This window comes from Nerophis lumbriciformis, linkage group LG27 (assembly GCF_033978685.3).
Source record: "Nerophis lumbriciformis linkage group LG27, RoL_Nlum_v2.1, whole genome shotgun sequence".
In the NCBI taxonomy this organism is placed as follows: domain Eukaryota; kingdom Metazoa; phylum Chordata; class Actinopteri; order Syngnathiformes; family Syngnathidae; genus Nerophis; species Nerophis lumbriciformis.
The window spans coordinates 22,915,001-22,929,065 of record NC_084574.2 but is presented as its reverse complement, the minus strand read 5'-3'; the positions used below and the strand labels follow the sequence as shown (position 1 = coordinate 22,929,065).

The 14,065-nt window shown below is 39.7% G+C and overlaps 1 protein-coding gene across 11 annotated transcripts in view; it reads right to left on the bottom strand.

The window, feature by feature from the left end:
* Nucleotides 1–1,834: 1,834 nt before the first annotated feature.
* Nucleotides 1,835–14,065, bottom strand: part of tenm3 (teneurin transmembrane protein 3) — an 822,859-nt gene continuing 810,628 nt past the window's right edge. For 6 of the 11 annotated variants that reach the window (XM_061988364.1, XM_061988365.1, XM_061988363.1 and 3 more), the window contains 2 exons: nucleotides 8,561–8,691; nucleotides 1,835–4,510 (listed from right to left, as the gene is read on the bottom strand). In XM_061988364.1, coding sequence (XP_061844348.1) covers nucleotides 3,755–4,510; nucleotides 8,561–8,691 — 887 coding nt within the window. In that variant the 3' untranslated portion in view covers nucleotides 1,835–3,754. The remainder of the gene's footprint in view (nucleotides 4,511–8,560; nucleotides 8,692–14,065) is intronic. The other 5 variants (XM_061988366.2, XM_061988367.2, XM_061988368.1 and 2 more) reach the window with 1 other exon arrangement.

The window sequence follows — 14,065 nt, the reverse complement described above, 5'->3', positions numbered from 1 at the left end:
CAAAATCATGATGATTGTCAAAGATGTTAAATTTTATAAAATGTAATAATATAATAATATACAGTATTTTGTATATTGTTTTGTATATTGTACAGGATTGCTTATTGTTTTTAATTGCATACTAGTCTGTTTATTTCAATTCTTATTTTTTTAATCTTTATTACTACTTGTGTGATTTATTTTTATTCCATATTTGTTTCCACTAACGCACTAACGTTGGAGTCCTTAATCTCGTTATATGCAAATATAATAACAATAAAGTCCATTCTATTCTATTCTATGTGATAGTTCTACCTCAATGAAAGCTTTTATTTTGTATATGGTCCTGGGATACCAATGATTTCAGCTTTTCAAAGCTTCTCTTGGACAGACAATTTTTGACTTCGGTATTTGTCAAATCCTCCTTACGGCCCTGGTCACAACAGGTGAGGGGACCGAAGAAAAGTACTCGCCCCCTATTTGAAAAGAAAGTCGCTGCAGTTACATGTAAAACTGTGTTGGTAGGACGTCTCTACATGGCAGATGTGATTGAGGCCCATCGGGACGCGCTGCTGTCGGACACAAAGCTACCCGTGCCATCAAACACCTCTGGCCGGCTGAGATCCTGCCCCTGGACCCGGTGGGACTTACGTAAAATTGAGCACGGCACGCGCCAGGAAGCGCCACATCACCCCGGAGACGTAGCTCTTCTCCTGGAAGAGGTAATGATCCTTCAACAGGTTCACAGACAGAAACTCTGTTCCGACTCCCTTTTTTAGTCAAGTTTGATGTCTTCTTGGTGCTTCGAGCCGGAGCTGAGAACAACATTTTTGGGGTAGAATAAGTCACAGCTATGCTCTTTTTGTTCACTTTACTGAAAGACTGTATTCTTTTCATAAATACCTTTTTAATTAAAACAATTGTAAATGTTCACTTTTTATAAGTGTTAGGGCATATATATGTGACGTTACTGACACCTATAGTGACCACTCAGTATACTCTATTACAGACCTGGGCAAATTAGGGTTTTTCAATCTGGCCCGCCGGACATTCCCAAATATTTTTTTTAGATCTTTAAAATGGAAAGTGTAGCTGCCGTTATGATGTGCAGTGATGTTTTCAAATGACCGTAAGTCTTGAACTATACAAAGTATTTAAATGGTTGGAATCTGCGCTTTTGCATGATATACTAGTTATGGTAATCTAATTAGTTACTATGGTAATCTAATTAGTTACGATGGTAAGTCACATTAGCTCAGACGAGGCACCAAGCAGTGTGGGCGGGGAGAGTTTCCACAGAGTGTTTCCAGAGCGGCCAGCCTGAAATGCGGGTGTCAGGGACAGACGCGGAAGGAGATTTTTACAACAAAGTTCTAAAGCTTAGTGATGTATCAGATATATCAGATTGTAGGTGGTTTTTTTTACCCTTCGCGTTCATATTTCGCTGTGTTTGTTGCATTTTTGTTGTTTGATTGTAAAATATGTCAATCGAGAGGGGGTGTGACGTTCATATGTTGTCAATATTCAGTGTTTTATCGTTCATAGTTAATATTTTTAAATCCCACATTCTTTATTTTCATGTACATTCTGGGTGTCTCATTCAGTAGAGAATTTAGAATTTCATTCCGTTTTGTCGATAACGTTTTTAGCTTTCAATCAGACATTATTGTGAGGTTTTGTATTAGTGTTCCTAAAAATAGATATACTGGCCCCCAGACACATTTTTCTCTCCAAGTCAAAATAATTGCCCAGGCCTGCTCTACTACATATCACCATCTGTTTATTTCTCTATAAGAAAAAAAGTGATGGATTTGATTGATCGTCAACAATTGACAAAATATAACGAATCAGATTCGTCCAAGACAGCCCAGTTCTTACACTCACCTACTGTACGATTACGCTAGTGACCGAATGAGAAACGTTGTCAGTTGCCTTTCTGCCGCAAGGTTCAAAGCATGTGGAAAAAGTAATAACGTTAAATTGATTTAGAACTTAAAAAACCAGGAGACATTTAAAAGGAATTTATTGTTCACTGTAGAAACACCAGCAGTCGAGTATTGTTGTACAGATAAGTGGAATTTGTCAACCTTTGAAATAAAGACGATAAAACCCATAACACACCATCAATTCATCTTGTTTCTGGGAAAAAAAAAATAGTGGCTTATGATTTTACAGTAACACTCTCTGATAAGTTTCTTTAAAAAAACAAAAACAATTCCGATTGCATTCCCTTCTTGGAAACAAACACACATGTAAAACTCTCTAAGAGCACAAAGACTCACAGTCGATTCTTCATTGATTATTGTTACTCACCAAAGTCACTGATGGCGGTGCTCTTCTCTTAAAGAGAAACAAAAAATGTCGAGAGAAGCAACGACTGGTTTCTACCCACAGCACCCCCCCGGCACCCCCTCCCCCCAGAAAAGCCAAGACAACATGTTTCTATTGCAAGCAATACTACCAACTTTGACCGATAAAAGCACACGTTCTATGCATCATGAGACGGGGTCCCACTTGGCAGAATTGGTGGTGGGACCACAAGAGTCCACGAACGCCATGGCGCTATGCTACCTTCTTACATGGAGATGTTGATGAGGATTGAATAGAAAATGCATCAACAACAAAGAAACAAAAATACAATGACTGCTTTAGTTTGTTTGAAAGGACGTACGGCTGTACTGTTGTCTCTGTTGCCATGTTGGTTGATCAGTATCCCATAACAAGAACGTCCGCTCAAATAAACCATGTCTGAGGAACGCAGAAGACAATTCAAACTTTGATCATTTAAATGGGAATGTGGAAAACAAGCGATCATTTCATGAAACAAAAATGTGACAAACTGAGCACCGTTTGAAAGCTAACACTTAGCCTTTCCAACGGTACATTCGTCTACCGGCTTGGTTTACTCTTATCCAGTCGTAAAATATGTACATTTTCACATCTACAGTAACCATCAAAGTCTCCTCTTTACTTTCAACATCGTCCATGTAGAACTTGCACATGCACAGAATAATCGTATTTGTATTGGATGTCTTTCCTTGCAAAACGGTTGAAGAGGTTAAGCTCCATAGTCCATTCCGGTGGTGGTGGTGGTGGTGGTAGTACGAGTAGTAATAGTGGTATCTGTTATAGCATGTAAACACTTTTTTTCTTCATTTTTATATCCCCCCCTTTTTTTTCCAAAGCAAACGCAACACAATGTTTTCATATAAAACAAAACAAAAATATTCAAACAGAATTCCCTAGCCGCCCCCGTACGAACCATTGTTCTTTTTTTTTTGTGCTTGTCTCTCTTGAGAGTCCCACAACAGTTCCCTCGGACGACTTAAGCCATGAAAACAAAAGACCGTGAAACGTTTACAGTCCGGAAAACAGCCATCGAACAACACTGACAACTTCCGTCCGGGATCCTCGGACGCGTTTTTGTTCGCCGGTCGGTTCAGAACTGTCGGAAATGCTCTGCGACTCATCCGGGTCTGCTGAAATGCTAGTTTTACGTCCGGCTGTATGGCAGCTGGACAGCATGACATACTGCACACGACTCGGGGAAAGGTGGAGTATGCATGCTGTTTAAAGGCAGGTAGAAAGATTGTAAGAAAGAGAGAAAGAGAAGGCATTGGTCAACTTATGTTTTTGTGGATTTGTCGTATTTGTTCTCCTGATTGTTTCCTCCGTTGTTCGTCCTCGACAAAAATACATTTGTTTTCTTCCGCGACTCTGAAAACAGTTCAGTCATCAACGTCCATTTGGCGCCTACGACCTTTTCCTGATGCCGTTACCTCCTGCCGATCTCGCTCTGCCGTAAGAACTGAAGGTTGTTGGCGCTGTCGGCTAGCTGCGGGTACTGTTCGATGGACAGGACGTAGTAACCGTCGTAACCCGCGACCTTGCCGCTACTCAGCAGCTGCCTTTTCTCCCCCTCGGTCCACAGCCGCACGCCCTCCTCGCCGTCTCTCACCCGCTGTTGCTCGCGGGTCCAGGTGCTCGCCAGCGCCCTCTGCCTGGCGTGCTCCAGGACTCGCGCCTTCTCCTCGTCCAGCGTGGTCCCGTAGCGCACGTGGAGCGCCAGCGTGCCGTACTGCAGCTCCACGTCGGCGAAGCGCCGCGTCCGGCCGTTCATCACCGTCGTCGACTGCGACACGGTGACGTTCACGCCGTTTTCCAGCGATTTCCGCCCTGAGGTCAGACGCAGCGCGCTGAGATCGTTCTCGGGCAGACTGGTCTTGATGAAGTAGTGCGTGTCTCGCCCTTCCACGGTGAAGTGCAGGTCCTCCAGGTAGAAGGCGTTGTTCAAAACCGCCGCCACTTTGATGCAGTCCTCGTTGGCGATGTTGAGAGCGTTGGTCACCACGCGGCCTTCGATCACGGCGAGCATCACCCCTTTCCCGATGAGAGACTTGATGGTGGCGAACCACAGCCAAGGTTTAGCGTGGTCCGAGTGCCTGCGGCTCAGCTGGATTTCAGGCATTCGCTCGAAGGACAGGAAGGCCCGACACTGACGAGTCACTTCCTGCTGCACACCTGAGATAGACTGATGAAGATAAAACAGAGGAGATTAGGGCTTGGCTACGTCCGACACACCAAACACTTTGGAAACCAACACAGGACTACTATGTCAGACTTGGGCAAGGTACTCTCAATCTTCTTCATCCAGACCACTCAATTAGATTCAAAATGACTGCATAAGGCATGGGTGTCAAACTCTGGCCCGCCGGCCAAATTTGGCCCGCCGTGTGATTACACTTGGCCCTTGAGGCAATATCAAATTAACACTAGAGCTGGCCCGCCAATTATATACAGCGCCGGTGCCGCCGTAACACCACATTCACCGCCAATTCTCATACTTGCCAACCCTCCCGGGAAACTCCCATATTTCAGTGCCCGTACCAAAAATCATCACGTCCCCTTTTTGTCTAGTCCAACGAGTGCTGGCCCAGCCGCATGGTATGTGCAGCTGTGGCACGCACACACAATTGAATGCAACGCATACTTGATCTTCAGTGATACAGGTTACACTGAGGGTGCCCGTATAAAAAAACTTTAATAATGTTACAAATATACACCACACTGTGAACCCACACCAAACAAGAATGACAAACACATTTCGGGAGAACATCTGCACCGTAACACAACATAAACACAACAGAACAAATACCCAGAACCCTTTACAGCACTAACTCTTCCGGGACGCTACAAAGTGTGTGTGTGTAGCGGGGGTGTATTTTGTAGCGTCCCGGAAGAGTTAATGCTGCAAAAGGTTCTGGGTATTTGTTCTGTTGTGTTTATGTTGTGTTACTGTCCGGATGTTCTCCCAAAATGTGTTTGTCATTCTTGTTATGTGTGGGTTCACAGTGTGGCGTATATTTCTAACAATGTTAAAGTTGCTTATAAGGCCACTCTCAGTGTAAACTGTATCGCTGTTGATGAAGTATGCTTTGCATTTACGTGTGTGTGCGTACAGGAGCCGCTCATATCTTGTGACTGGGGGGGCACATTGTTAGAAGGGATGAAAAGCGGACGTGACGACAGCTCGTTGAGGACGTTAAAAGCAGTGCTTGTAAGGCACGCCCCCAAGACTGTGGAATACGAGATATAATGACTGATGAACACCTTCGTTCGATAATGAAGGTTGCCTCAGCTCAAAACCTGAGCCCCGACATTAATGAACTAGCATCCAAGAAAAGATGGCAGGTATCTGGCTTGGGCACATCACATTAGATCAGTGTGTTGCAAACTGAGCAGTTTAAAGTCCTGAATGGTTGGTTTATTCATTATTTTATTTTCTAATGTATTAGCCTTTGGAAAAAGTTAATGTGGCTATTTACCTCAGAAGGCTGCAAATAGAAAAGAGGCATTCAATTTTTTTTTTAATTGTATTTGATATGCCATTGATATGTTTTAAATATTATTATTATTATTATTATTATTATTATTTGAAACTCGATTTTGCATGTCACTATAAAGTTATATAAGCCTTGCTTGTTCAATATTCAATGCAAAACTTGTTTGCGTCCCTAATTAAAAGGTTAATTTGTTCAACCTTGGCCCGCGGCTTTGTTCAGTTTAAAATTTTGGCCCACTCTGTATTTGAGTTTGACACCCCTGGCATAAGGTGTGCAAGATGGTATTAGAAGTGTAACGATACATGGCACATGGTACTTGGCACATGGGACATGGCACATGGGACATAATACTTGGCACATGAGACATAATACGTGGCACATGGTACTTATCATATGGTAAATGGCACATGGTACTTATCGTATGGTAAATGGCACATGGTACTTGGCACATGGTAGATGACACAATGCACTTGGTACATGGTAATTGGCACATGGTAGATGGCACATGGTACTTGGCACATGGCAATGATACATGGCACATGGTACTTGGCACCTGGTACATGGCACATGGTACTCGGCACATGGTACTTGGCACCTGGCACATGGTACTTGGCACTCGGTACATGGTACTTGGCACATGGTACTTGGCACATGGCACACGGTACTTGGCACACTGTACTTGTATATGGCACATGGTACTTGACACATTGTATATGGCACATGGTACTTGTCACATGGCAAAAATGGTACACGGCACATTGTATACGGCACTTTGCACGTGGTACTTGGCACATGGTACCTGGCACATGATACTTAGCACATTGAATATGGTACATGATACTTGGCACATGGCACACTGTATATGGCACATGATACATGGCACACTGTATATGGCACATGGTACTTGGCAGATTGTATATGGCACATGGTAACAATGGTACACAGCACATGGCACATTGTATATGGCACTTGGCACATAGTACATATACAATGGTACATTGTATATGGCACAGTGTATATGGTACATGGTACTCTGCACATGGCTTGTATATGACACATGGTATTTGGCACATGGTACTTGGCAGGGTAAGTTATGTAAAGTCAGTATTATCGTATATTGACTTTTTTTTTTCAATTTGATGTTTTAATTTATTGGAGAATTTGTTAGGTTTGCAGTTCTTTGTTGATTAAGTAAAAATAAATAACAACTGAGCAATTAGTTTTGCATGTTGTTTCTAAATTATGATGTGCCGTTAAAATTTTACTAGACTTGGTACACTTTTTAAAAAAATGATCGCTAAAATTTCAACCTGGTTTCGTAAGCCGTTTTAGCCAAATATAACGCGCTAAACATGTCTGTTTGCTCGAGTATCCCAAACAAAGAACACGTGTTGGTAACTTAGTATCTGTTTTTTTTAAACAGAGTATGACTGCAAAATAATTGATCATGGGGCCAAAAAAAGTTGTGATTCGCAGCACCTTGATAAAGAAGGTGTAGAAAATAAATAATTGGTAACAAAGTACAAATATGGCGTCATTGTCGTCTTCACAAAACAATAGGATTGTTCACTATAAGTGAGCATTTATCCATTCTATTCATCATTTTTATGTATTTAGCATTGAGTGAAAAACTAATTATTCATTATAAAATGTGTGTTGTGTTCATATATGGATTTACACCGTTTCTTAGGGGAATAATACATTTTGGAATCCATTACAGTACCTTCCAAGGGCACAAATAAACAACGACGAATGTATAACAACCTTCTCCGCCTTTTAGGTAACCATCCGCGGTCACGGTGAAAGAGCGTGTGCGCTCAAAATAAATTGCGTGATTAATCTGCGTGTAGACTGTAAATGATTAATGATCATATTTTGTGAATAATCACATGAATTATAACGTTAACTTTGAAAGCCCTAATTTATTACACAATATTTTCTTCAGTTTGGATTGCTCTGTTTTTGCTAATTGTCTTCTTTCAACAACAACTCCAAAAGTGAGCGAGAGGAAGAAGAAGCCAAAACACAGACGACCGCTTAATGTTGCATCAGGAAGAATGATCGCTTTTACGGGAGGAATCTTTATTGGCTTTCCTCACAATTTCTTCTCTCTTTATTCTCACTGCACATCAAATTCACTCGTCTCTTCATTTCTTGAAAGGTATTTAAGTCTCAATTAATCCATATTTTCTCAAACTTCTCTACCATCTGTGCATGCGTGTGTGTGTTAAACAGTCGACTGATTTGAGTTTCCAATAGAATTTGTCGAAATTAAATCAATCAATCAATTTTGAAATGAAAAAAAAACAAAACATTCAATATTTTTTTCAGTCGCATTTGCTGATTAAATAACAATTTGTTATGACCATGGTCTTACAATAGGGAAAGGATTCATATGTCCCCATTCCTGGGTGGATCTCCCGAGAGAGGAAGAATGGGGTTAATCATTTAGTAATGCAATCTGCTGGAAATTATGGAAAGCACCACTCTACATAGCTGTGTGTGTGACAATCATTGGTAATTTAACTTTAACTTTAACTGACACTGCGGTCAAAGTTGGTAGTGCCACAAAACACATTTCAAGATATTTAACAATCTCCTGCCATCTGGTGGCTAAACTGGATAGTGCACCCCTCAATTTGTCACGTTTACATGTGTCAGGTAAACTGTGACAAGTGGGGCCGTTTAATTCTCCTAACCTACTGTAAGTTCTGGTAAGGAAATATGAAGTCACTCACAGGCAGGTCGTCCCACAGCTGACTTTTCGTCATCTCCAGCGACGGCTGTGTCAAGTCAAATTTGGGAATTGGGAATCCTGGGATAGCGTTGTGCAGATGGAATCCAAATGTCACCAACCAGATGTTCACGTCTCAAGACACAGAGCAGAAGAACATTGAAATACTTTACAGAGAGAGTACCAAGATGTATGTACTATTTAGTTATTTACAAACGCCACCATACAAAATACAGATAATACAGTAGCAATACAGTAGCAATACAGCCGTAATGCAGTAGCAATACAGTAGTAATACAGTAAGAATATAGTAGCAATACAGCCGTAATGCAGTAGCAATACAGTAGTAATATTCGTAATGCAGTAGTAATACAGTCATAATACAGTAGTAATAGTCGTAATGCAGTAGCAATACAGTAGTAATGCAGTAGCAATACAGTAGTAATAGTCGTAATGCAGTAGCAATACAGTAGTAATAGTCGTAATGCAGTAGTAATACAGTCATAATACAGTAGTAATAGTCGTAATGCAGTAGCAATACAGTAGTAATGCAGTAGCAATACAGTAGTAATAGTCGTAATGCAGTAGCAATACAGTAGTAATGCAGTAGCAATACAGTAGCAATGCAGTAGCAATACAGTAGTAATACAGTCGTAATGCAGTAGCAATACAGTCGTAATGCAGTAGCAATGCAGTGGTAATGCAGTAGCAATGCAGTGGTAATGCAGTAGCAATACAGTAGTAATACAGTCATAATGCAGTCGCAATACAGTAGTAATAGTCGTAATGCAGTAGTAATACAGTAGTAATACAGTCGTAATGCAGTAGCAATAGTCTTAATACAGTAGCAGTACAGTAGTAATACAGTCTTAATGCAGTAGTAATACAGTAGTAATGCAGTCGCAATACAGTAGGGATACAGTCGTAATGCAGTCGCAATAGTCGTAATGCAGTAGCAGTACAGTAGTAAGACAGTCGTAATGCAGCAGCAATACAGTACTAAGACAGTCGTAATGCAGTCGTAATGCAGTCGTAATACAGTAGCAATACAGTGGTAATACAGTGGCAATGCAGTCGTAATGCAGTAGCAATGCAGTCGTAATACAGCAGTAATAGTCTTAATGCAGTAGCAGTACAGTAGTAAGTCTTAATGCAGTAGCAATGCAGTCGTAATACAGCAGTAATACAGTCTTAATGCAGTCGTAATACAGCAGTAATAGTCTTAATGCGGTAGCAGTACAGTAGTAATACAGTCTTAATACAGTAGCAATACAGTAGTAATACAGTCATAATATAGTAGCAATACAGTCGTAATGCAGTAGCAATACAGTAGTAATAGTCGTAATGCAGTAGCAATACAGTAGTAATGCAGTAGCAATACAATAGTAATACAGTCGTAATGCAGTAGCAACACAATAGTAATACAGTCGTAATGCAGTAGCAATACAGTAGTAATGCAATAGCAATGCAGTGGTAATGCAGTAGCAATACAGTAGTAATACAGTCGTAATGCAGTAGCAATACAGTAGTAATAGTCGTAATGTAGTAGTAATACAGTCGTAATGCAGTAGCAATACAGTACTAATACAGTCGTAATGCAGTAGTAATACAGTTGAAATGCAGTAGCAATAGTCATAATACAGTAGCAATGCAGCTGTAATGCAGTAGTAATACAGTTGAAATGCAGTAGCAATACAGTAGTAATACAGTCGTAATGCAGTAGCAATACAGTAGTAATACAGTGGTAATGCAGTAGCAATACAGTAGTAATACAGTGGTAATGCAGTAGCAATACAATAGTAATAGTCGTAATGCAGTAGCAATACAGTAGTAATACAGTCATAATACAGTAGCAATTCAGTAGTAATACAGTCGTAATGCAGTAGCAATACAGTAGTAATAGTCGTAATGTAGTAGTAATACAGTCGTAATGCAGTAACAATACAGTACTAATACAGTCGTAATGCAGTAGTAATACAGTTGAAATGCAGTAGCAATACAGTCATAATACAGTAGCAATGCAGCTGTAATGCAGTAGTAATACAGTTGAAATGCAGTAGCAATACAGTAGTAATACAGTCGTAATGCAGTAGCAATACAGTAGTAATACAGTCGTAATGCAGTAGCAATACAGTAGTAATACAGTGGTAATGCAGTAGCAATACAATAGTAATAGTCGTAATGCAGTAGCAATACAGTAGTAATACAGTCATAATACAGTAGCAATACAGTAGTAATACAGTAGCAATGCAGTCGTAATGCAGTAGCAATATAGTATTAATACAGTCTTAATGCAGTAGCAATGCAGTCGTAATACAGTAGTAATACAGTCTTAATGCAGTAGCAGTACAGTAGTAATACAGTCTTAATGCAGTAACAATACAGTAGTAATACAGTAGCAATACAGTAGTAATACAGTCGCAATAGTCGTAATAGAGTCGTAATGCAGTAGCAACACAGTAGTAAGACAGTCTTAATGCAGCAGCAATACAGTCGTAATACAGTCTAAATGCAGTCGTAATACAGTAGTAATACAGTGGCAATGCAGTAGCAATGCAGTAATAATACAGTTGTAATGCAGTAGCAATTCAGTAGTAATACAGTAGTAATACAATAGCAATACAGTAGAAATACAGTTGTAATACAGTCGTAATACAGTTGCAGTACGGAATGCTTTTGTAAGCTCACTTCATTATTGGACAATCTAGAGAGTCTACAATTAAGAGACTGTGCATGTTTTTGGAATTGATAGTAGGCATTTTGTTGATGGATAATATTCCTAATTTCTCTACCTCCGAACACTAAGTCCACTTGGTGCCAACTCGATCCATGTTGGTGTCATGTGACCACATCACATTCTCCCAAATCCCCCCTGACCCACGTTGATTATCACACTTTCCTCATTCTTCTTCTTCTCACCAAGTTTCTTGTTGGTGGTTCTGCAGTCCAGTCCAGTTTTGTGTGGGTCTACAATGGTCTTTGAATAGATTAGACTTTTCTTCTTTCTTCTTCTTTTGTGTATTTATTTAATTTTGCTGATTTTATTTAACTTTTTTTTTTCCTTAAAAATGTATGTAATGCTTTATACCGTACATGTTGCCAATGCAATTTTAAAATATCCTCCACTGCAACAACTTACTTTTCGTTATTTCCCTCTCCATTATATTTACCATACAGTATTAATACATGCTCCTATATTTTTTATTTAATGACAATAATCACACAGTCCTGTGTTATGTTTACCTGTTGATTTCATTGAACTATTCAGATAAGTGTATATCCTAACGTCATTCTAGGAACCTTTCTCCTTAAACTTGCACTACCTCCCCTTATTACTCCTACACTCCTCTGGACTTTGTAGTATTTCCTACCTTTTGTTTCTTTGTTCCAAGTCTGTAGCCAATTTTTATTGAGTTCTATCTCAACTATACTTCTGCTCTACGTACATTTTTATTGCTGCTTTAGTTGTTGCTTGCTTTGCATATAACGCTGGTAATTCATTACCCACGACCCCTACATAAGCAGGTACCCAAATAAAGTTTACCACAATTCCACACTCTTATTTATTCTGAAGTCTGAACTACTTCATATATTAAATCATGTCTTGTTTCTGATCATATCTTATTTATGCTGAATAATGCACTGCTAGAGTCCATGCATACAACTGCCTTACTTGGCTTACTTCCTGCAAACCAACTCACTGCCATGTCAATCATTATTAATTCCCCTCTAAAAAATGATAGACTGTCACTATTTTTGGAATATATATTACCTTGCTGAAGCTCCTACTCTATTATTTATAGTTTTAGATGCACCTGTATACATTTTGTGACATTATGTGAATATTTTTCTATTTGATGATTTAAATTTCAATGTTTTAATAGTTGCATATCCTTGTCTATGTTTTCCTACACCCACTGTGGTATAAGGAATTGTGACTATGTTATTAACCCTAATATTATCAATTTTAACGTGTTTGCATATATCTTCCATTATCCATCCAAAACTATTAATGTTTTTTTTTTTCTTTGACAATTTATCAGCACATGTTGAGTTGGATGTCCTTGCCTGGACCCTTTAAAATTTGCCCAATAAACTGCTGACAGATTTTTTTCATTTTCATTCATTTGAGCTTGTAACGCTGCCACTGGGCTTGATTTTGTAGATCCACAACATAACCTTAATGCCTATGATTGGATTCTATCACATTTTTAAACTATTGTTTTTGAAGTAGATTGATAAATTACACAGCCAAAATTAGGAGTGTATATTGTTACGATTTTATATATATATATATATATATATATATATATATATATATATACACAAACCCTGTTTCCATATGAGTTGGGAAATTGTGTTAGATGTAAATATAAACGGAATACAATGATTTGCAAATCCTTTTCAACCCATATTCAATTGAATGCACTACAAAGACAACATATTTGATGTTCAAACTCATAAACTTTATTTTATTTTTTGCAAATAATAATTAACTTAGAATTTCATGGCTGCAACATGTGCCAAAGTAGTTGGGAAAGGGCATGTTCACCACTGTGTTACATGGCCTTTCCTTTTAACAACACTCAGTAAACGTTTGGGAACTGAGGAGACACATTTTTTAAGCTTCTCAGGTGGAATTCTTTCCCATTCTTGCTTAATGTAAAGCTTAAGTCGTTCAACAGTCCGGGGGTCTCCGTTGTGGTATTTTAGGCTTCATAATGCGCCACACATTTTCAATGTCTGGACTACAGGCAGGCCTGTCTAGTACCCGCACTCTTTTACTATGAAGCTACGTTGATGTAACACGTGGCTTGGCATTTTCTTGCTGAAATAAGCAGGGGCGTCCATGGTAACGTTGCTTGGATGGCAACATATGTTGCTCCAAAACCTGTATGTACCTTTCAGCATTAATGGCGCCTTCACAGATGTGTAAGTTACCCATGCCTTGGGCACTAATACACCCCCATACCATCACAGATGCTGGCTTTTGAACTTTGCGCGTACAACAATCCGGATGGTTATTTTCCTCTTTGGTCCGGAGGACACGACGTCCACAGTTTCCAAAAACAATTTGAAATGTGGACTCGTCAGACCACAGAACACTTTCCCACTTTGTATCAGTCCATTTTAGATGAGCTCAGGCCCAGCAAAGCAGACGTCGTTTCTGGGTGTTGTTGATAAACGGTTTTCGCCTTGCATAGGAGAGTTTTAACTTGCACTTACAGATGTAGCGACCAACTGTAGTTACTGACAGTGGGTTTCTGAAGTGTTCTTGGGCCCATGTGGTGATATCCTTTACACACTGATGTCGCTTGTTGATGCAGTACAGCCTGAGGGATCGAAGGTCATGGGCTTAGCTGCTTACGTGCAGTGATTTCTCCAGATTCTCTGAACCCTTTGATATTACGGACCGTAGATGATGAAATCCCTAAATTCCTTGCAATAGCTGGTTGAGAAAGGTTTTTCTTAAACTGTTCAACAATTTGCTCACGCATTTGTTGACAAA